The sequence below is a fragment of the Dendrobates tinctorius genome, unplaced genomic scaffold (assembly GCF_039654945.1).
Source record: "Dendrobates tinctorius isolate UK_male_01 unplaced genomic scaffold, ASM3965494v1 ptg000135l, whole genome shotgun sequence".
In the NCBI taxonomy this organism is placed as follows: domain Eukaryota; kingdom Metazoa; phylum Chordata; class Amphibia; order Anura; family Dendrobatidae; genus Dendrobates; species Dendrobates tinctorius.
In genome coordinates this window covers 1,119,679-1,144,818 of record NW_027361803.1, presented here as the reverse complement: position 1 = coordinate 1,144,818, position 25,140 = coordinate 1,119,679, and the positions used below count along the sequence as shown (strand labels likewise).

The window sequence follows — 25,140 nt, the reverse complement described above, 5'->3', positions numbered from 1 at the left end:
TGCATCCTATCGTATGTATCTTCCCGTTATGTGTAGCACAGGTTATTCTAGCCATATACAGTAGGTTTCCTACCAATTGGAAATGATTCATGGAAATGTACAGAAGATGTTGCATGTGGGACAGACAACAAAATTTGTGGAAATGATAAAACCTCCTGAGATGCCAACAAACCATGCTGAACAATGGTGGGACCTGTTCATTCCTGGCATCAGCCAAACTATTGGACCAACCTGATTGACATGACATGAAGGACTTGGGACAATAGACAAATTTAATTTTTTTTTTTTTCCAAAATTGGGTCAAAAACTTGTCTACGGAAGTGGACAATACAGCTGAGTTTGATTTGTTACATATCGCATGTCCTGAGTAGTTTGGTTATAATTAGGTTGGATCTATACTAATTACTGTTATAAGACAATTAGGAAGAAAAGTTAGCTGCTTCCTCTTTCGCTGACTTAATCATGAAATTTGGTGAGCGGAAGCGGAATAGGAAGACCAAAAAAACTTGGAAGAATCGATGAAGGGAGACAGAACCAATGGATGACTTGTTGGCACATAAACTTATACTAATTTCTTTTGTAAATGAAATAGGAGAAGTTGGCTACTTCCTCTGTCATTCATGTCTCCGCTACTTTCTATATCTATAAAATATTTAATGACTCCCCGACTCTAGTGCTCTTCATGGCTATAGGGGAATGCTGAGACAGCACTTGCACCCCGTCTCTGACAGTGACTGAAGCCAAATGGTCGCAACTAGCGGACAGCATCAGTATTTTCAGGGAGCACAAACCAATAGAGATAAATGACGGAGTGGAATCAAAATTATAAAGATAAAAAATATATTTTATTATAATGAATTAAAACAACATGTCACATAACAATATATTCAAATAGGATACCAAATACAAATATTGGGACATAGAGACACAATGGAGCTAGCACATGGTATAGATTGCAAAGGTAAAGGTATGAGGTTACTTATAATCAATAATACCATTTATAATAGCTATCAAAACCACATAGATATCTGGCCAAGTTCCTACTACCTAATCCGTATGATAAGGGACAAAGATGACAATGTCCTAAAAATGGTGCAAACAATTTATACATACCGTGTCACTTATAAATATATGTCTATATATATATATATATATATATATATATATATATATAAAAATGCTAAGCACCATGAAAGTACAATATAAAGATATAAATCAATCCCTAATCATCATCATCAAAAGGCTGCAACAAATACAAATCAAACATTACCTGCAGTCATGAGGAATGGGGGGATAAACACCTGCTGTAACACACCTCGACGCGCGTTTCACCATTTCTGCAGTTTTGTCAGGGACTTGTTTCTCAGGTTGGACGACACTCCGAAGGAATGAGTTTGTATATCTATGTCTTGACTGCCTTACCATGTTTTATGAGTAGGTCAAACAGGAGGAGAAGTTAGCTACTTCCTCTTTCACTGTGATCATTACTAAATACCATTAGTTATTATCAGAACTCACAATGAGCTGGCTAAGAACACAAAGACAGAGCTACTTGATGACTGGGTGACACAGAAAGTATCCCCATGAAAGCTAATATAGCAGACCAAGCTGTCAAATAGCCACCCTTTCTATGGCTGATGACACCTTTTTTTTATCTAGTTATAGGGGGTGCGGAGATAAAGTTACACACAAGCTCTGGTGCTTTACAGGGGTCAAACAAAATGGTCCCGGGTGACAGGCAGTTCTGAATTGTCACAGACTCTTATCTCAGGATGGGCAGTGTAGGATAAGACTGTAGCAGTATTGATTTGCATTGTAAGTCAGACAGGAGAAGAAGTTAGCTACTTCCTTTTTCACTGACCTGACAAATGGATATCACTAGCGTTCATGAGGTAGGAAGGAAAGGTGTGCCTTAATGAATCTGAGTACCAGGGATATGTAAGAGATAGGACAGATCTTTGGGATAACATGGTAACAGAGTAAGTGACCCAATTATAACTAATATGGCCGACCATTACAAACTACTTCCTGTATCTACACACTAGCTAAATGCTTGTATCTCTCCCTGCTATATACAGCGTCTTCCATAATTACCTTTTTTTACACCAATATTTTTTTTTTTTGTTCCCACAGCAAAGTCGAATTGAAGACAGATTGGAAAGATTAGATGATGCAATTCATGTATTAAGGAACCATGCAGTGGGGCCTTCAACAACCATGCCAGGAAGCCACGGCGAGATGCATGGATTAATCGGACCATCTCACAATGGAGCTATGGGCGGCCTGGGGTCAGGATATGGAACTGGCCTTTTATCAGCAAACAGACATTCCCTAATGGTAAGCCTGTGAAGCCATTTAATCTGAACATGCGATCACTCACCTTCTCCAAGGGTTAACTGGTACATTATGAGGCTGCGGACGATCGTTATGGAAAATGACTCAGGCGACTCTATAGCTATCGTCTTGTGATATCATTTCAGCTGCACCCTATGTTTGTTTCTGGGCCAGTGCTGCTTCTCCTTCTACCCTACCTCGCACTTATCTTGCTGATTCTAATTTATGGCTGCTTTCTCACACATTTCCACATGTCCTATTCATCCCTGTTGTACGCTTTGGGGTCAGAATGGGTACTGGCTCAGTACCTGTAAAATAAGAAACGAGCTCCTGCTTCAATAGATGGGATTAGAGATACTCCGATCCTGGCTGTTTAACCCCCTTGGATGCTTTGATCTTAGTGATTGCAGAATGTAAATAGTTAAACACAGGGATGTTCCCAATTGCCTCCGCTAAATGGGGAACCATTCGGAATAAAACTCTTTGCTAAGATTGGAACTGGGTACACTGTTATGGTAAAAAGGTGCCCATCTCATTAGTCATATAGATAATGGGGATCACTTCTAACCTGCCCCCCAGCAGGACCTAATAGCTGTACCAAGATGAAATACCTGGGGACTATAGTTAGTCCCTCAGCTACCATAGCGAACTATCAGCATCCTGTTGTGTTGATGGGGGGGAGCTGGTTTGTACAAAGGGAGAACACTTTGGGCTTGTTCACATGTTGCATTTTTACCTCGTTTTTATTCCCACCATCAAAGTGAATGAGATATTTGAAAACTTAGGCCTACGCTGCTTCTTTTTTTGTGTTGCAGATCAGAAGCAAGCAGTTTCATATGTGCAGCACGTCAATCGTTTCAGCAATTTTGCAGCGTTTTCAGCTATGCACATGAATGGGGAAAAGTGTAATGAAAATCTGTATATTTTACACATTGTGTTTCCTGCTACGAGACACATACTTGGCACAAAAAATGTCTGCCTCATCTACTTATTGTGTGCACATACAATTTCACTGTTTAACCACTTAAATGCTGCAATCACTATGACCAAAGCATCTTAAGGGGTGACCGAAGTATGTACAACTGCTGGATAGAACTCTTTCCCAAATTCAGAGGCAAAATAAGGAGTTAATATGGGACAATCCCTGTAGGACTAATGATGACATGGAGCAGCGTTTAAGGAATTGTTTGGTCATTTAAAAATAGAATCATAGAATTATAGAATCGTAGAGTTAGAAGGGACCTCCTGGGCCATCTGGTCCAACCCCCTGCTCAAAGCAGGATTCGCTAAATCATCCCAGTCAGATGTCTGTCCAGCCTCTGTTTGAAGACTTCCATTGAAGGAGAACTCACCACTTCTCGTGGCAGCCTGTTCCACTCATTGATCACTCTAACTGTCAAAAAGTTTTTTCTAATATCTAATCTGTGTCTCCTCCCATTCAGTTTCATCCCATTGCTTCTAGTCTTTCCTTGTGCAAATGAGAATAAAGTTGATCCTTCTACAATGTGACAGCCCTTGAGATATTTGTAGACAGCTATTAAGTCTCCTCTCAGTCTTCTCTTTTGCAAACTAAACATTCCCAAATCCTGCAACCTTTCCTCATAAGACAGGGTTTGCAGACCGGTCACCATTCTGGTCGCTCTTTTCTGAACTTGCTCCAGTTTGTTGATGTCTTTTTTAAAATGTGGTGCCCAAAACTGGACACAGTATTTCAGATGAGGTGTGACCAAAGAGGAGTAGAGGGAAATAATTACTTCACGTGATCTAGACTGTATGCTTCTGTTAATACATCCTAGAATTGCATTTGCCTTTTTTGCTGCTGCATCACACTGTTGACTCATATTCAGTCTGTGATCTATTAGTATACCCAAGTCTTTTTCACATGTGCTGTCACTTAGCCCTATTCCTCCCATTCTGTATATGCTTTTTTCATTTTTATTGCCCAGATGTAGTATGCATTTCTCCCTGTTAAAAACCATTCTGTTAGTTGCTGCCCACTTCTCCAGTTTATTTAAATCTTTTTGAATCTCTCTCTTCTCTAGTATTAGCTATCCCTCCTAGCTTTGTGTCATCAGCAAATTTAATCAGTTTACCCTCAATTCCTTCATCTAAATCGTTTATAAAGATGTTGAACAATACAGGGCCCAGGACAGAGCCTTGTGGTACCCCACTTGAGACATTCTTCCAACTGGATGTGCAGCCATTTATGACCACTCTTTGGGTCCGATCACTAAGCCAGTTATGAATCCACCTAACAGTTGCCTTGTCCATTCCATACTTAGGCTGGTTTCACATTTGCGTTTTTTTTCGCGGTAATTTAGCGCTAAATAGCGCATGCGTTTTTTTTCCCTATACTTTGCATGGGATGCGCTTATGTGCGCATACACATGCGTTTGTACGCGTTTTACCGCACATGCGTATTTTTGCGGTATGCGCTCGGGCGCACAAAATGCAACTTGTTGCATTTTTTGTGCGTCCGATTTGCCTCAAAAAAACGCATGCGCGCAATGCGTTTTTTTACAGCAAGACACCCAATATAAGTCTATGGGTGCGCATATGTGCGCATTGGCATGCTTATGTATGCGTTTTTTTGCACATGCGTTTTTTTTTTGTTAACCATGGAATTTAGGGGTTTGGGTTAGAGTTAGGGTTAGTTAAGGGGGTTTAGGGTTAGGGTTAGGGTCAGGGTTAGGGTTAGGGTCAGGGTTAGGGTTAAGTATGGTTTGGTTAAGGGTTAGGGTCAGGGTTAGGGTTAGGGTTAGGGTCAGGGTTAGGGTTAGGGTTAAGTATGGTTTGGTTAAGGGTTAGGGTCAGGGTTAGGGTCAGGGTTAGGGTTAAGTATGGTTTGGTTAAGGGTTAGGGTCAGGGTTAGGGTCAGGGTTTGGGTTAGGGTCAGGGTTAGGGTTAAGTATGGTTTGGTTAAGGGTTAGGGTCAGGGTTAGGGTTAGGGTTAGGGTTAGGGTCAGGGTTAGGGTTAGGGTTAGGGTCAGGGTTAGGGTTAGGGTCAGGGTTAGGGTTAGGGTCAGGGTTAGGGTTAAGGTTAGTTAGGGTTTGGGTTAGGGTTAAGTATGGTTTGGTTAAGGGTTAGGGTCAGGGTTAGGGTTAAGTATGGTTTGGTTAAGGGTTAGGGTCAGGGTTAGGGTTAGGGTTAAGTATGGTTTGGTTAGGGTTAGGGTTAGGGTCAGGGTTAGGGTTAAGGTCAGTTAGGGTTTGGGTTAGGGTTAAGTATGGTTCGGTTAAGGGTTAGGGTCAGGGTTAGGGTTAAGTATGGTTTGGTTAAGGGTTAGGGTCAGGGTTAGGGTTAGGGTTAAGTATGGTTTGGTTAGGGTTAGGGTTAGGGTCAGGGTTAGGGTTAAGGTCAGTTAGGGTTTGGGTTAGGGTTAAGTATGGTTCGGTTAAGGGTTAGGGTCAGGGTTAGGGTTAAGTATGGTTTGGTTAAGGGTTAGGGTCAGGGTTAGGGTTAGGGTTAAGGTTAGTTAGGGTTTGGGTTAGGGTTAAGTATGGTTTGGTTAAGGGTTAGGGTCAGGGTTAGGGTTAAGTATGGTTTGGTTAAGGGTTAGGGTTAGGGTCAGGGTTAGGGTCAGGGTTAGGGTTAGTAAAGTCATGGTTTGGGTTAGTGTGAGGGGCCACCTAATGTTGGAAAAAAACGCAAATGCGGTAAAAACGCACTAAAAACGCATACAAACGCATAAAAATGCTGCGTTTTTTTCATGCATGCTCATAAAAATGCTTGAAAAAAACGCAGCAGTTGTATGCTTTTGTATGCATTTTTCAATGCGTTTTTTTGCGGGAAAAACGCGCTGCAAAAAAAAGCAAGTGTGAAACAGGCCTTAGTCATTTTTTCAATAAGGATTGTATGAGAGACTTTGTCAAATGCTTTGCTGAAGTCAAGATATACTATATCTACAGCATTTCCTTGATCCACTCAGTCAGTGATACCGTCATAGAAGGAAATTAAGTTAGTCTGACATGACTTATTAGTTACAAACCCATGCTGACTCTGTTTAATCACTTCATTCTTATCCAGGTATTGACATACATGTTGTTCAATAATTTGTTCAAAGATCTGGTATAGAAGTCAGACTCACTGGCCTATAGTTGCCTGGGTCCACCTTCTTCCCCTTTTTGAAGATAGGAACAACATTTGCTCTTCTCCAGTCTTCTGGCACTTCTCCTGTTCTCCAAGAATTTTCAAAGATTATGGAGAGGGGTTCAAAAATTTCTTCTGTTATCTCCTCCAGTACTCTGGGGTGTAATTTATATGGACCTTAAATCTTAAAGGGCTTAGCTATACAACTTTTGTTATGAAAATATACTACCATTCGTGTATACAGCTCCAATGTAGAGCAATGTGTCCCCATATACAGTGGCGTGTAAAAGTTTGGGCACCCATGGTCAAAATTACGGTTATTGTGAACAGTTAAGCAAGATGAAGATGAAATTACGGTATCTCTAAAAAGGCTAAAGTTAGTGATGACTCATTTCCTTTGCATTTTAGCCAAATAAAATAAAAAATATTGTCATTTTTACATTTTAAAAATTATAAAAAGGAAAATGGGCCGATGCAAAAGTTTGGGCATATTTGTGGGCTCAGATAACTTTGACCAAGTTTCAGACCTTAATTAGTCTGTTAGGGTTGTTCACTATCATCTTTTAATGTAAATTTCCCAGCTTTATAAAAACCCAGCCTCCTCTAACCTTATGCCAAAAACAGCAGCCATGGGTTCTTCTAAGCAGCTGCCTAGAACTCTGAAAATGAAAAATGGTGGAGGCCCACAAAGCAGTAGAAGTCTATAAGAAAATATCAACGTGTTTTCAAGTTGCCCTTTCCTCAGTTCGAAATGTAATTAAGAAATGTCAGTCAACAGGAACTGTGGAGATGAAGATAAGGTCTGGAAGACAAAGAAAAATTTCAGTGAGAGCTGCTCGTCGGATTTCAAGAAGCACAAATCAGAACCCCCGCTTGACTGCAAAAGACCGTCAGATAGAATTAGCAGATTCTGGAGTTGTGGTACATTGCTCTACTGTTTAGAGACACCTGCAGAAATATAGCTTTCATGGAAGAGTCATCAGAAGAAAACCTCTCCTGCGTCCTCACCATAAAAGTCAGCCTTAGTTATACATATTGCCTAAAAAAACAAAGGAAAAAAACAAAGGAAATATGTCATCTTTACCTTTATCCCTTCTAGAGATCATTTCATCTTCATCTTGCTTAACTGTTCACAGTAACAGTGATTTTGACCAGGGGGTCCCCAAACTTTTGCATGCCACTGTATACAGATTAAAAGTCTGATCCTAGAGGGGAAGAGATTAACATGTGACTGGGAGATCAGTAAAAAACGGTAAAGGATCACATCCCCTTCAATGATTCTGCTTTAGTTGATCGCTACTTTCAAGATCTCTGCTGGCTCTCAGTGAAGGGAAACCATCACTTATTACGTCTTTCTGGTTTACGTGGCTCAATCTGAAGTCTGTTTCACTAAGGAATCAAATCTTTTACAAATCGGACTGGTCATAGGTAAACCCGACATTGACTTTTCTACAAACACTACGTGGCACATTGGTAGCAGCTGGGAATGACTAGTAGTGAACAATCTCAGTTCTGCTACATCTGTAGCTCACTTCTCTCCGTACCCATCACACTTTAAAAAAAAAAAAAAAAAGTCAATGAGTTCATGAGAAAATTTAAAAAAAAAAAGGAAATGTAAGAACAAAGGGATTTTTTGGAGGCGCAGTCAGTTTTAAGGTTAGCCTTTGACCGGTTGATAAGTTCCACACTACACACTCCGGAGTGAAGAAAAGAAAATCGTGGAGGTGGGGGGGGGGTAGGCATCATGAAGGTTCCGGTAATTTCTTCCACATTGCTGTCTCCTGTACTTGAAACGCTCTATAACTTTGTAAACAGCTGCAGAAAAAAAAAGCAGAATTAGGAGGCGCAGGCGGAAGAATGAGGCCTCACTACACGCCCTGCACAAGTGCATCCGATCCAGGGAAAGCTGGGTGCACCTCCTCTTTCTCCAGATTGGCATCCCCCCCTCCTTGCTGTACGGCTGAAAAAAGTGGTCTCCGACTTCTTGCCAAACTACAATTCCCAGCATGTCCTGACAATAGCAGGGTCTTAGGGCATGCTGAGAGTTGTAGTATTGCAACCACTGGACATAAGCTCTATGCACAACTTTCTTGGAAACATGAAGAGTTTACGATATCTGAGAATTTTTTTTTTTTGGTGGGGGGGGATTTTTGGGCCCGATGCCCATTTAACCCTTTAGCTCTGGTTTCCGTCCTTTATTCCTCCGCTCGATACATTCCGCTTTGCTGACAATAGAATGTGACTCACCGTATAAATAAATGGAATGGTGCGGTATTTAGCGCATTACTAACCCGCGGGGGGTAGAAGAATCATTGTACTGTCACACAAATACACAGCACATCAGTCACATTACACAAACACATCACTCATCCCCCCCTTACCGCACACTGCCGGCCGTCTGCCCCCATCATTGCCTCATCCCCACACATGCACACACAGAGGTAGCAGAGCCGGAGAGGCACGAGAGAACGCTGGAGTATAATCTATCTATTATCTATCTATAATTTATCTATTTATCTATCTATTAACTATCTATTATCTATCTATCATCTATCTATTATCTATCTATCCATCTATTATCTATCTATTATCTATCTATTATCTATCTATTATTTATCTATCATCTATCTATTTATTATCTATATATCTTCTATCTATTATATATCTATCTATTATCTATCTATAATTTATCTATTATCTATCTATCTATTATCTATCTATCTATTATCTATCTATCTATTATCTATCTATTATCTATCTACCTATTATCTATCTATCATCTATCCATCATCTATCTACAGTATCTATTATCTATCATCTATCTGTCTATTATCTATCTATAATTTATCTATTATCTATCTATCTATTATCTATCTATCTATTATCTAGCTATCTATTATCTATCCATTATCTATCTACCTATTATCTATCTACCTATTATCTATCTATTATCTATCTATCATCTATCTATCATCTATCTATCTATTACACTGGTCAACAGCATTTTTGGTGCCAAAGATATTTCATCGAATTTAGGGTATTTTTGGGGTGCTGATTCTGAATATGCTATCAGTTTTGCCAGATTGGCTCAAGTTTTTGAGATTTTTGGTATCTTATTTATAGCACTTGTTGGTAAATGCGACGCATCATCTCATTAATTTCTTTGGATTAGTACTTGAACTGAGCAGTTCTCAATATAGTTTTGTGTTAATTAGTGTTCTAAAAGTTTGTTCATAGCTTGATTTTTGCACTAACTTTATGTTGTTGTCTGTTTTCCAGTGAAAAGCATGAACTCATCATGAAGAAGTTGTCTTAACGATCCAGACTCATTCTGTTACATTTGTGGTGAATACACACTGCCAAAACATAGAAGAAACATAACAGACTTCGTAAAAAAAGTGTATTTTGCCTATTTTGGGGTTATGCTTGGGGACCAAGACAAGTTTTGGGCACCACACATAGTGTGCAAAGCATGTATCGAATTATTACGAAAATGGAGCAAAGGACAAAGAAAAAGCTTCAAATTTGGTGTTCCAATGGTGTGGAGAGAGCCAAAAAATCATCATGATGACTGTTATTTATGGTAAACACAGGTACAGGCACATCTTCACAATGAGGGACAGGCCTTCTTGCAGATTCCATGTTACTCCCATTTTCGTTTCTTATGCTTATTGAATCCTTGCACTTGCACTGCACAGAAATAACAGTCATCATGATGATTTTTTGGCTCTCTCCACACCATTGGAACACCAAATTTGAAGCTTTTTCTTTGTCCTTTGCTCCATTTTCGTAATAATTCGATACATGCTTTGCACACTATGTGTGGTGCCCAAAACTTGTCTTGGTCCCCAAGCATAACCCCAAAATAGGCAAAATACACTTTTTTTACGAAGTGTGTTATGTTTCTTCTATGTTTTGGCAGTGTATATTCACCACAAATGTAACAGAATGAGTCTGGATCGTTAAGACAACTTCTTCATGATGAGTTCATGCTTTTCACTGGAAAACAGACAACAACATAAAGTTAGTGCAAAAATCAAGCTATGAACAAACTTTTAGAACACTAATTAACACAAAACTATATTGAGAACTGCTCAGTTCAAGTACTAATCCAAAGAAATTAATGAGATGATGCGTCGCATTTACCAACAAGTGCTATAAATAAGATACCAAAAATCTCAAAAACTTGAGCCAATCTGGCAAAACTGATGACATATTCAGAATCAGCACCCCAAAAATACCCCAAATTCATTAAAATATTTTGGACACCAGAAAAAAATTTTTTTTTCGTTGACCTGTGTTATCTATCATCTATCTATCTATTATCTATAATTTATCTATTATCTATCTATTATCTATCTATTATCTACCTATTATCTATCTATTATCTATCTATCATCTATCTATCATCTATCTATCATCTATCTATCTTCTATTATCTATCTATCATCTATCTATTATCTATCTATCATCTATCTATTATCTGTCTATTATCTATCTATCTATTATCTATCATCTATCTATCTATTATCTATCTATCATCTATCTATCTATCATCAATCTATCTATTTATCTATCATCTATCTTCTATCTATCTATCATCTATCTATTATCTGTCTATTATCTATCATCTATTATCTATTATCTATCTATCTATCTATCTATCATCTATCTATTATCTATCTATCATCTATCTATCTATTATCTATCTATTATCTATCTATCTACAAAAGAATACCACAGCATGTTGCAAATGTCCTACAAATCTGCTCAAATTGCCCGGTCCAGCTACTACATCAGTAGTCTGTGGGCTTCTAGTGTGGGAAACCATAAGTACACACAGGCTGTGTTGAGCCCCATTCATCAGAGTCCCTGCTCGCTGTCTGGGTTCTCTGGTGTCGGCGCTGGGAGTGGGCAGTCGGAGGTATGCGATTTGCATGCAAGTGGTCACATGCCGACTAGACATACATGGCCTCACTCTATACAAGTGAATTGAGAGAGGCCGGACACGTCTAGTCAGAATATGGCAGGTAGTGTGTAAATCGGATATTTGACTGCCCACTCTCGGCACCGTGTAATCCGTGCCATTTTGAGGATTCACAAGTCTGCAGTCACACACAGTGACTGTAGACTTAAGCCCCAAGCCTGGACCATCCCTATAAGCTATTTCCAGACCACCATTCCAAAGCAGTGATCTCTCCTGGAAAAAAAATAAAAACAACCCTATGAATTATTTTTCATGATTGGATCTTAACTACGGTAGTAGGTGACAGTAAAGAAAAATCAATTAACTTTTCTAACCCTGATAGAACAACTACATTTATTAGTCCAAATACCACAAGGGAAGCAAAAGAAGAAACATTTAAGGCTCCTACTGCTTTCATCATAGATTTATACAAAGTGTTTGCTGATCTAAATAATGGGATATGAGTGGAAATACTCTTTTTGGATAACCCCACATGTAAATGAAGATTTTCTAAAAATGTACTGATCTCTGGTGATCAGATGTGATCATATGGGGAAGCTGCACATTTATTCTGCAGTGGCCACTACAGGAGAAGTGTGGTATTACATGTTGCTCATGTAAATGAGCCCTAAAGAGCAGCAAGAGATGCTTTTTGCTCGGTCCGGTGAAGCTTACAAAACGACGACAACCTCCCTCAGTAATTTGTATGATGGCGCTATAGGAAATATATACGGTATATATAATTTATATGCTTTACAAATTACGTCCTTTTAGAAAAATGCATTCTGTCGCGGAGGTCTGTTCCACACTCTCAGCACCATCCCCTGCATTATATAACATCTTCTTTAGGTCTTGACTTTTTTTCTTTCTTTTTTTTCAAAGCCTGTTTGCTTTTAGTGGCTTCTTGCCGGGAACTTTTCCCACGTATAATGCTCAGCTCCCGTCCAAGTCCAATGAAGTCATGGAATATCCTGTGGAACGTAGTGTCATAGCTAATGAAGCAATTTACCAGAGCTGTGTGCTATAAAAAAAAAAGCAAATTCAGTATTTTTTTTTTTTTTTTATAAAAAGACATAAAGCTAAAGAAGTCCCGTCGATTTAAGCATAATTTAATTTCATTAAGTACATCCATCCTTCTGGCTTTGGAAATTAGCAATTTCCTAAGATGATTCATTTCAGGACTAAATTGAGCATTCAGCCGGCTTTCCAAGTTTTGATTTTTATTTAAAAAAAAAAAAAAATGTAATTTTTTCATTTTTTTTCCACTCACTTCCTCCTTTCATTTAATGATTCCTTTACTTTAGGGGAGTGAAAAAAAAAAGTGACTTGGAGCTAATGAAGAATTGTTGTCTCTGTGTGAGCGCCCCCCCTCCTCCCGGTCTACCCTGATTTTTTTTTTGTTTCCCCTGTAGCCTTGATCGGAAACAGCTGGCTTTTGTTTAAAAAGCTGTTTTGTGAAAAACTTCTAAATCTCGAGAAGCAGAGCTGAGATCATCAGTAAAGCAGGTGCTCAGGAGCAGGCTGGAATGTGTGCCGACCATTCACGGCTTAATGGGAAACTTTCACGGAGTAACGTGGACGCGGTATACGATACGACTGCATTTACGTAACTCCGCCATTTACAGATGTAGCAGAGGCAAATTGGGGGGGGGGGTTGGTCCCTTTTTTTTTTTTTTTTTTTTACAATGTTTTTTCCAATATCATAGCAAAACCTCTGCCTCATCTTATGATTTTGGGTGCAGCTTACAGAAATACTGCTGAGGACGCTCAGGCAGTGGTGTAACTAGAGTCCGATGGGCCCCGGTGCAAGATTTGGATCTGGTTCCCCTCGTCCACTGCCACATATTGGTTCTAAATCCTATAAAGACATGCAAGTTGCACCTCCTCCCCCATTATGTAGTAATGTCCCCCATCCTGAGCTCCTTACTGATACATATGTCCCTCATCCTGGGGGCCATCCTAGTATACAGTATATGTCCCCCATCCTGGTGAATTTGACCTCCACCCTGATGTATCTGTCCCATAGTGTGGCCCTATCCTGGTGTGTATATATATATATATATATATATATATACTGTATATATATACAAATATATATGTGTGTGTCCCATCCTGCTATACATGTCCCTCATCCTGGGCCCATCCTGATATATATGTCCCTAATCCTGGGCCCCATCCTGGTATGTATGCTCCCTATCTTGATATGTTTTTCCCTTCCTAGTATACAGTAGTATACAGTATATGTCCCTAATCCTGATATGTATGTTCTCCATCCTGATACATATATTCCCCATCTTGGTATATATATTTCCTATCCTGGTATATATGATCCCCATATTGGTATGTATATATCCTCCATCCTGGTATATATGTCCCATCCTGGTATATATGCCCCATCCTGGTATATATGCCCCATCCTGGTATATATGCCCCATCCTGGTATATATGTCCATTATCCTGGACCCCATCCTGGTATATATGTCCATTATCCTGAGCCCCATCCTGGTATATATGTCCATTATCCTGAGCCCCATCCTGGTATATATGTCCATTATCCTGAGCCCCATCCTGGTATATATGTCCATTATCCTGAGCCCCATCCTGGTATATATGTCCATTATCCTGAGCCCCATCCTGGTACATATGACCCTTATCCTGGACCCCATCCTATTACATATATTCCTCATCTTGGTATATATATCCCCCATCCTGGTATATATGTCCATTATCTTGAGCCCCATCCTGGTATATATGTCCATTATCCTCGGCCCCATCCTGGTACATATGACCCTTATCCTGGACCCCATCCTGATACATATATTCCTCATCTTGGTATATATATATCCCCCATCCTGGTATATATGTCCATTATCCTGAGCCCCATCCTGGTATATATGTCCATTATCCTGGTATATATGTCCATTATCTTGAGCCCCATCCTGGTATATATGTCCATTATCCTCGGCCCCATCCTGGTACATATGACACTTATCCTGGACCCCATCCTGATACATATATTCCTCATCTTGGTATATATATCCCCCATCCTGGTATATATGTCCATTATCTTGAGCCCCATCCTGCTATACATGTCCCTCATCCTGGCACCATTCTGCTACACTTGTCCCTCGTCCTGGGCCCAACCTGATATATATATGTCCCTAATCCTGGGCCCCATCCTGGTATGTATGCTCGCTATCTTGGTATATGTTTTCCCCTTCCTAGTATACAGTAGTATACAGTATATGTCCCTTTTTCTGATATGTATGTATGTCCCCCATCCTGGTATATACAGTATGTCCCTTATCCTGAGCCCCATCCTAGTATATATGTCCCCCATCTTGATATATATATTCTCCATCCTGATACATATTTCTCCCTTTCTGGTATGTATATCCCTTGTTCTGGTATATGTCCCCGATTCTGCAGTTGTTCTTTAAAGCATATAAAAAATATTGATTCTACTCACCTTCCTTCCACTCCTCCGCCGCGCAGCATCCTCTTCTGAAGCCAGCAGCTGACTTCAGCATGCAATCACCGGATCACATGACGTCACTGCCATGCTCCCCCCAATCACATGCACCCCATTGTCAGCTGCTGGCCTCTGGCCGTCAGCGTGTATTGCAGTGCACAGACTCTGCGGGTCTCTGTGCCGCCGTACACTTCAGTTTAATGTACACATGGAATTGAAGTATGTGCTGACTTCGGCGGACCCCTCACCCGCACAGGCCAGGTCATGACCTCTGTGACCGTGATCTTTATGCTCCTGGACTGAGGGCCAGTACAAGGAAAATGCAAACCCAGGCAGTGCACGCTATGGCACCTGGGGAGGCCACTCTACCCGGGTTTCATATAAAAAGCAGGCTCACAAACTTGGCCCGCTCAATAGAGCATGGGTGCCAGTTGTGTTACACAGTGGACCCCTACCTCTAGCGCTAATTGCAGCAGTTTAACATCTTGGATGCCATTGTCAATCATGACAGCGACATTTAAAGGGAACATATCACCAGGTGTTTGCTGCGTAATCGGACAGCAGCATAATGTAGGGACTGAGATCCTGATTACAGCGATGTGTCACTTAGTTTTCTGGGTGCAACAGTTGTGATAAAATCGCAGTTTTCTCTGCTGTAGCTCTAGCAGAGCTCGAACGCTGAGCTGTTTATAACCCCGCCCACACTGATTGGCTGCTTTCTCTGCATAACCCCACCCACACCACTGATTGGCTGCTTTCTCTGTATAATCCCACCTGCACCACTGATTGGCTGCTTTCTGTGTGCACTGTATATTGACAGTAAATTTCTAATCACTATTGACGGTATGGCTGGACCAGGAGGCACGAGACACCTAGTCTTGCAGTGATAATCTCCTGCTGATAAAATGCTGATTTTGTTGAAATGGGGCCTGGAAATGGGAGAAATTTTTGTTTCTGATGTCCATCAGCCGCCACGTGCTTGCTATGTTTGAACGTCTTATGAGCCTGTGGTTGGTTTCATAGTAGGTCGGTAATTGCATTGTCTTTGAACAAGTGATCGCAGGTTTAAGTCCCATAGGAAGACTAATAAAAAAATGAAAAATAGAAAATTATTTAAGAAAAAAAAAAAGTAAAAACCTCATGTCACCCCTTTTTCACCCCTTTGTATATAAAATCGAAACATTCAAAAGAAAATTAGCATATTTGTTATTGCCCTGTGCAATGCTTCCTATTAGAAGTTACTTAACAACAAGCTAATTAGAGGGTGTCTGACTGCTTAAGCCCCCGGCGATCAGTAGAACCTCATAGCAAGTGTTCTATTTTCCTACAGCACCCCAAGAGGTGAAATAAAGTATTACAAGCTTTCATTAACATGGAGGGCCAGTCTGTGTATGGGTTTATAGAACCAGACAAGCTCATAATTAGAAGGAAGGGTCAATTATCTTTCCAGAAACCGCGCCACCCGTGTCTATGTACAGTATTGCAACTCGTCCCAAACTAGACAGAACCAATGGACATAAGTTAGTGCCGTCTATTTCTAGAGAGTCTACGACCATCTGTGGTCACACGGGCATTGCTTTTCATCTCGACCAGGGTCTCGCTCGACTCATTCGCCCCCGATATGGCCACCACCAGCCATAACGTAAGATATATCATGTGTCCGAATGGGGAAAGATCCATCTCTGGATGTAATAGGAAGGAGCAGACCTCAGGGAGGAAACACAGGCTGCAAAGTAAAAGTTTGTGCATTGCTTCTTTCTTATGGAGCTGACAATTACTGGCAGCTTCTAACCAAGTGGGAATGGACGGGGAGAAAAATAATAATTTTTCTGCCTTGAGAGAAAATCTGCTTTGGAAGCCGGTCCTTCATATCACATCAGTAACCGCTGCTGCCAAAAAAAACTTCCTGCGCAGAAGCCTCCTGTGAGCTCCACGTGATGAAGAAATTATAGATTAGCTGAAATCACTTCCTCCGAACAAGATACTGGGCATCCATGTGTGTGTGGGGGGGGGGACCCAGACTGAGCCCAAACATAATCGGCGCTGGCCGCATGCAGCATGGCACTTACAGCGAACTGCAAGTCTCAGAATACTATCCACAGCAAGTTAAAGTGGAATTATCAACAGATTTTCGCAATATAAGCCGCATATGCAATTAAATAAATCTAAGACCTGATGAGCCTGGTGTACTTACTTTGAAAATCTGTATTAAAATGGCTGTATAATCATGATTTTGAGATGATAAAAGTATTATCCAATGCAGCTTAAATAGATCTGTGACCAGATTTCACAATATAAACCGCATATTCTATAAAAAAATAAATCTCAGAGCTGAGGATACTGGTGTGCTTACTTTGGAAATCCCTAGGTGAAAGGCTTTACAATGCTTGTTTTTGAAAGCTGGAGTCCAGCTATGTCGGACTCATAAAATGTTGATCTTAATGCCATGATTTTAAAGCCATTCTAGCGTGGATTTTCAAAGTAAATAAACCAGTGTCATCAGGTCTAATAAGTATATTTAATAATATACAGTGGTGTGAAAACATGTATGGCCCCTTCCTGATTCCTTAATCTTTTGCATGTTTGTCACACTTAAATGTTTCAGATCAAACATATTAGACAAAGATAACACAAGTAAACACAAAATGCAGTTTTTAAATGACGTTCTTTATTTTTAGGGGAAAAAGAAATCCAAACCTACAGAGCCCTGTGTGGAAAAATGATTGCCCCCCCCTTTTGAAACAAAAATTAACTGTGGTTTATCACATCTTTGGGAAACTGAGTTCAAATTCCCTAGCCACATGCTGGCCTGATTACTGCCACACCTGTTCTCAATCAAGAAATCACTTAAATAGGACCTGCCTGACAAAGTGAAGTTTTCACGATGTGACACGACCCAACGGGGGGGTCGGTCAGCGAACAGCGCAACACACACAACGGGATGGAAATGGGGAGAGGAAGGCCCTACTGATAGGGAAATTGGGGATGATCACCACCTGAGCTCAAACCTGAGCGTGTCCCTGCACTCCCTTAATGCCCTAAGTGGGTCCCCCTCCACCACTGTCAGGAAGCTCGTCCCTCGCTGTCACCTAGCACTGCCCTGGCTAGTGCACTTACCTGCATGGGGCACTAGCCTCACCACTGCAGATAGTACCACACAGGGACAGTGACAAACACAAAAGGGGCGAGGAAAAAATACCAAACTTAGCTTCCAGATTCCATGGTAAAGCTCCACACAGCAGTGACTCAGAAGCTGGACTCCAAACACCAGACACCAGAGAGCTGCCACTGCAAGGCTGGTCTCCATAGAGAACTCTAACACCAACAGCCAGCTGATGCATCAGGTGACCATGTAAAGGATGGTGGGAGTGGTCACCACCCACATCAGCTGACCCAGAAACACTGCAGTTACAGCAGATGGCCAGCAGGGGAAAACTGTCATTAACCCCTCGCTGGCCCTGAAAAGTAAAAAAAGCTACATTTAAATCTGCCACGAACCCAAAAATGGATCGTAACAGAAGAAGACCAGAAGATTCTCAAAAGCTAGACATCATGTCACGATCCAAAGAAATTTTGGAACAAGTGAAAAACAAAGTAATTGAGATCTATCAGTCTGGAAAAGGTTATAAAGCCATTTCTAAAGCTTTGTGACTCCAATAAACCACAGTGAAAGCCATTATCCACAAATGGCAAAAACATGGAATAGTGGTGAACCTTCCCAGAAGTAGCCGACAGACCAAAATTACCCAAGACAACTCATCCAAGAGGTCGCAAAAGACCCCACGACAACATCCAAAGAACTGTAGGCCTCACTTGTCTTAGTTATGGTCAGTGTTCATGACACCACCATAAGAAAGAGACTGAGTAAAAATGGCCTGCATGGCAGAGTTCCAAGACAAAAACCACTGCCGAGCAATAAGAACATAAAGGCTTGTCTCAGATTTGCTAGAAAACATCTTGGCGATACCCAAGACTTTTGGGAAATAGTCTGTGGACTGACGAGACAATAGTTGAAGTTTTTGGAAGGTGTATGTCCCGTTACATCTGGCATAAAAGTAACACAGCATTTCAGAAAAGGAACATCATACCAACAGTAAAATATGGTGGTGGTAGTGTGATGGTCTGGGGCTGTTTTGCTGCTTCCGGACCTGGAAGACTTGCTGTGGTAAATGGAACCATGAATTCTGCTGTCTACCAAAAAATCCTGAAGGGAGAATGTCTGGCCATCTGTCCATGACCTCAAGTTGAAGCGCACTTGGGTTATGCAGCAGGACAATAATCCAAAACACACCAGCAAGTTCACCTCTGAACAGCTTAAGAGAAACAAAATGAAGACTTTGGAGTGGCCTAGTCAAAGTCCTGACGTTAATCTGATTGAGATGCTGTGTCGTGACCTTAAAAAGGCGGTTCATGCTCGGAAACCAACAACGTGGCTCAATTACAACAATTCTGCAAAGAAGAGTGGCCAAAATTCCCCCAAAGCGTTGTAAAAGACTCATTGCCAGTTATCGCAAACGCTTGATTGCAGTTGTTGTTGCTATGGGTGGCCCAACCAGTTATTAGGTATAGGGGGCAATCACTTTTTCACGCAGGACCCTGTAGGTTTCGATTTTTTTTCCCCTTAATAATAAAGACCTTCATTTATAATCTGCATTTTGTGATTACGTCTCTTATCTTTGTCTAATATTTACATTTGTTTGGTGATCTGAAACATTTACGGTAAGTGTGACAAACATGCAAAAGAATAGGAAATTAGGGAGGGGGCAAACACTTTTTCGCACCACTATATGCAGCTTGTATTGTGGAAATCTGGTGACAGATCCTTTTTAAGAAAATGGGTAAATTCAAGCCCTTTATAGGGACATAGAAATAGTTTGTGGAGATGTTCCAGTGGTTTCCCATGGGCGGAGGACAGAATAGCTGTGCCCATTATTATAAATGACAGGTGGTCGGAAGGTCCCTAAGCAGACAGGAACATTTATTTTTGGGCAGGGTTTTTGCAAACTCTGCCCCTTTTTGGGGGGGGATTGTTTTGAAAACTTCAGGACAGTCCTAGTAAATCAAGTATGAGTGGTTCGGCCCCTGTTCCAGATTTTGCATTGGGACTACAAATACTGCGGAGCACAGACCTCTGCTTCTGGCATTCTGGGACTTGTAGTTCTACAAGGTGCTTTCCACCATGGCGTTTAACCTCTCTGCTCCTCGCTATCTATATTTTTCTTACTGTTGTCTTTAAAGACTAAACATTCCGGGAAGCGGCTTAAAGAGAATTTTTTTTTTTTTTTTTTTTTTCAGATTTAATGCCACTTTTAATGTCATTTTTTATTAAATCTCCTCTTTCCTTTTTTTTTTTTTTTTTTTTCCTGCTTTTGATCTTATTTATAGCAAAGCCACTTGACATATGGAAGCTATTATTATATAGGATGGAGATGAAAGGCTTCGCTGCATGGGGAATAATTTAGCCCAACAATACGCTCGTCTGAACCCGGCCTGTTTATTCGGCTGGAACATTGCCGTTTTTCTTATTTTTACTAGTACATTCTACAAACACATTCTTTTTATCCGGATATTTGAATAAAACGACGTGCAGTGTAATCCTGTGCAGATGTAGCAGAGCTGGTGTTGTCATTCCACAGTTTTAAGAGCTTTCTCCATTGATGGCCAGGAGGGAACAGAAAATAGGAGACATCTTCTGTGCCCCTCTATGTGAGTGGGCACCTAGCGGGAGGGTCTCAGCTCGGAAGAGGTGGGGTTAACATATTTCTGACTCCCAGGCACAAACAAGGCTGCCTGAGCCCGCTTCCAATATTATTGCATTTTTTTTATCATTATAAATTAGTTTTCTTACAGTAATTTACATACAAATATATATCAAATTTTGTGACAAATTTAGCTCAGCTACATCTACAGCTTCAGCCCTGCTGTATCTGACAAATTCAGCTCTGCTATTACACCTTAGCTTTCTCAGTGTACATTTGAGCAATTCGGCTTTAATGTTCAGTAACTGATGAAGTCAGCTCTGCTGCATCTGACTTGCCCTAGCCATTGCATATTGACCTTGTTACAAATGATTAATTCAGCATGGCACATCAAGCATAACACAGCTCTGCTGCATCTGCACCACCCTAACACTTTCCTCCATGCAATATCTAACAATTTCAGCTCTTCAACATTTTTATATGCAGATCTGCTTCCTCTGCTATAATAAATGCGATGCTTTAATGCATCTGACATATTTAGCTTTGGTAGAGAACCTCTTACAAAATCAGCTCTGCTGCATCTCTATATGAAGTGCACATATACAGTATCTCTAGTGCTTTACACTGATGCACAGTCCCAGTGACATGGAGGGGAAAGATCATATATCACATGGGGAACTTCCTGAAAGGAAATGTGTCATCAGAAAAATCACCTATTACCGTATTTTAATCAGATTTTTGTGTTCAATATTTTTTTTTCTATATCACGAGCTATATTTAAAATTAAAAATAGAAATCTTGCAATTTTCACATCGGCCACAGGGGCTTTTTTTAACTCATGTACATTGTACAGGAGGAGGAGGAGGAGGAGGTGAGCTGTGACATCACTTATTGTGAATGTGGATCCTGTGTTATCTACTGTATATAGAGGTGTTATCAGTCATTGTACAGGAGGGAGAGGTGAGCTGTGACATCACCTATTGTGAATGGTGGATCCCATATTATCTACTGTATATAGAGGTGTTATAAGTCATTGTACAGGAGGAGGAGGAGGTGAGCTGTGACATCACCTATTGTGAATGGTGGATCCTGTGATATCTACTGTATATAGAGGTGTTATCAGTCACTGTACAGGAGGAAGAGGTGAGCTGTGATATTACCTATTGTGATTGGTGGGTCCTGTATTATCTACTGTATATATAGGTGATATCAGTCATTGTACAGGAGGAGAAGGAGGTGAGCTTTGACATCACCTATTGGGAATGGTGGATCCCATGTTATCCACTGTTTATAGAGGTGTTATCAGTCATTGTACAGGAGGAGGTGAGCTGTGTCATCACGTATTGTGCATGGTGGATCCTGTGTTATCTACTGTATACAGAGATGTTATCAGTCATTGTACAGGAGGAGGTGAGCTGTGCCATAACCTATTGTGAATGGTGGATCCTGTGTTATCTACTGTATATAAAGATATAATCAATGACTGCACAGGAGGAGGAGGTGAGCTGTGATATCACCTCTTTTGAATATGGATCCTGTGTTATCTACTTATATAAAGATGTAATCAATGATTGCACAGGAGGAGGTGAGCTCTGATATCACCTATTTTGAATATGGATCCTGTGTTATCTACTGTATATAGAGGTGTTATCAGTCATTGTACAGGAGAGAGAGGTGAGCTGTGACATCTCCTATTGTGAATGGTGGATCCTGTGTTATCTACTGTATACAGAGGTGTTATCAGTCATTGTACAGGAGGAGGAGGTGAGCTGTGCCATAACCTATTGTGAATGGTGGATCCTGTGTTATCTACTGTATATAAAGATATAATCAATGACTGCACAGGAGGAGGAGGTGAGCTGTGATATCACCTCTTTTGAATATGGATCCTGTGTTATCTACTTATATAAAGATGTAATCAGTGATTGCACAGGAGGAGGTGAGCTGTGACATCACCTATTTTGAATATGGATCCTGTGTTATCTACTGTATATAGAGGTGTTTTCAGTCATTGTACAAGAGGGAGAGGTGAGCTGTGACATCTCCTATTGTGAATGGTGGATCCTGTGTTATCTACTGTATACTGTATAGAGGTGTTATCAGTCATTGTACAGGAGGAGGAGGTGAGCTGTGACATCACCTTTTGTGAATGGTGGATCCTGGTAATATACTGTATATAGAGGTGTTAAATGCTGTATATATAGGTGTTATAAGTCATTGTACAGAAGGAGGAGGTGAGCTGTGACATTGCTTATTATTATCAACTGCATGTGAATCTGTTACATGTCATTGTTGTCATGCCTCTGATGATTAGGAGCCAGAAAGGACAGAAAGTATTAGTCTGAAAAAACACCAGTGGCCAGTGAAAATATTTTATTTTATAATAGAGACTGGGATATGAATAAATACTTTAAAAAAAACAAACAAGAACCATGAAAAAGATTTAAACAATACATCATGTTCTGATCACTACACTATAAAGACTAATAGGAAGATGAAGCCGCAGGACTGGGAATAAGAGAAGCCGTTTTTGTCTCGCTGTACGGAGTGCTCATCTGCGAGCTATAGCAATATCTGTATGACCATTTCCCATGGATTGTAAGGAGGCACTTCATCTAAACATGGGAGGAAATTCGCTCCCTCCCGACTGTGCCAGGAGAGATTTTGGTAAGATAATTGGAAGTTACTTGTAGCACTCTTCATACGCCGTGTGTAACTGTTATAACATGGGGAGAATATAACTCCACATCTCGGAATCTGCATCATAGGAGGGAAATAAAGCACTGTAAGTACAACTAACATAGAAAGGATGGGGGAGCATGGCGTGGGAAACAGCAAATATGTGCTAGATGTGCTAGAGGCAGAAAGGGATGAATAAGGAGGATGTAGAGAGAAATGATAGAAAGAAAGAGCGAAAGGAAGAGGAAGAGAAAGAGAGTAAGAGAAAAAGTGAGACAGAGAAAGTGAGATAAAGAAAAGAGAGAAAGAAAGCAAGAGAAAGAATGAGAGAAAAAGAGTGAAAGAAAGAAAAAGTGTGAGTGAAAGAAAGAGAACGGAAGAAAGAGTGAGAAAAGGAAAGAAAAAAGAAGAGACAAAATTAGAGGGAGAGACATAAAAGGAAAGAAAAAAGAATGGACAAAAAAAGAGAAAAGAAATGGGAGTGCAAGAAAAAAGAAAGAGTGAAAGGAGGTAAGAATGAAAGAAAATAAGACATTTTTTATGTGAAAGGCTAGATTCACACATCTGTGTGTTACCAACTGAGAGAAGCGGAACGATTCTTTATCAATTGGCATCCTGATTGCGTCATTTTTTTTTCTCGCCCCTTTTTTTTTCTCCATTGAGCAGGCAGACTCTCTAAACTTTTTTTTTCTTATATTAACTCTTAACAATGGATCAATTAACAGCGGAGGAAACGTGGATGGAACGGTGAAGTACAAAGTGCAGTCTGTGTTCCCCGTTTTACCCGAGTCTCTCGGATCCCCATAGACTATAAAGGAGTTGTCTGAAACGAACAGGAAGTCTCGTACTAAATGTCCAACTATTTAATCTAACCACTTGTCTGATATATTTCAATTATAAATTCCCCACTGTCTCCTCTCTATCGTTCGGTCTGTGTAAAAAAAAAACAAACAACTTCTGATGACAATTCGTTTGAGTTTCCCATCATCCGCTGGGTATTCTCGTGATTGGGGGCTTCTGTCACTCTCACAGCTTCCTTTGCCATCATCAGGTGGGCAGTCACTTACCAGAGCTTCTTTCACCCCTAACCCCTGATAACGTCTTGTATCAGGAGATGATGGAGAAGCGACTGCCGTTTCTCTCGCCTCCGCCACACTTCTTCTGTCCCCACTTCCTGCTGCTTCCGTCTACACAGTTTTTGTCCCCCCGCTTTGTTTAGCCATCTTTGTTTTGGACAACACCTTTAAAGACTGAGCCTGATCTATGAAAAAGATGAAGATACGACCTGCTCTGATTCTTACGGACCGGAGTCGCGGACCCATTTTTAAAATTGTATATATGGATCAATAAAACTCCATGGGTCAGTGTGCAGTCTAAGAAAAAAAAGCAGACAACACTAGGATATGTCACATGGATGTGCGGCTGTAGACTTATCCGTAGGCTTCCATTCATCAAACAGTGGCCGAAAGAGTGTCCTTCCAGTCTCTGTCCGGCCGGTACATGTCGGTATACCGTGTAGCTCGTGGGCCACAAGTGGCCGTCTGGCTGCTATGGTGTGGCCTGTGGTCCGGAGGAGCTAAATGGCTCTAAACAGTGGGGTCTCGCACCACACGTCCACCATCTGGGAAAATAATATTTCTGTAAGGGCCATGGTACTGTGGGAGGGACTGTGGGAAAATAATACTTGTGTGGGGGCCATAGTACCGTGTGAGGGACTGTGGAAAAATCATACTTGTGTGGGGGCCATAGTACCATGTGAGGGACTGTGGAAAAATCATACTTGTGTGGGGGCCATAGTACTGTGTGAAGTGCTGAGGGGACATTTTCTTTTATGTGCGGCTTTGGAGCCATAATACTGTGTGAGGGGCTGTGGAGCCATAATACTGTGTGAGGGGCTGTG

At 40.8% G+C, this 25,140-nt stretch overlaps 1 protein-coding gene across 19 annotated transcripts in view; it reads left to right on the top strand.

Annotated features, from left to right (window-relative positions):
- The window catches only part of TCF4 (transcription factor 4), a 552,151-nt gene that overhangs the window by 499,692 nt on the left and 27,319 nt on the right, over positions 1–25,140 (top strand). For all 19 annotated transcript variants that reach the window (XM_073543843.1, XM_073543847.1, XM_073543839.1 and 16 more), the window contains one exon: positions 2,134–2,337. In XM_073543843.1, coding sequence (XP_073399944.1) covers positions 2,134–2,337 — 204 coding nt within the window. The remainder of the gene's footprint in view (positions 1–2,133; positions 2,338–25,140) is intronic.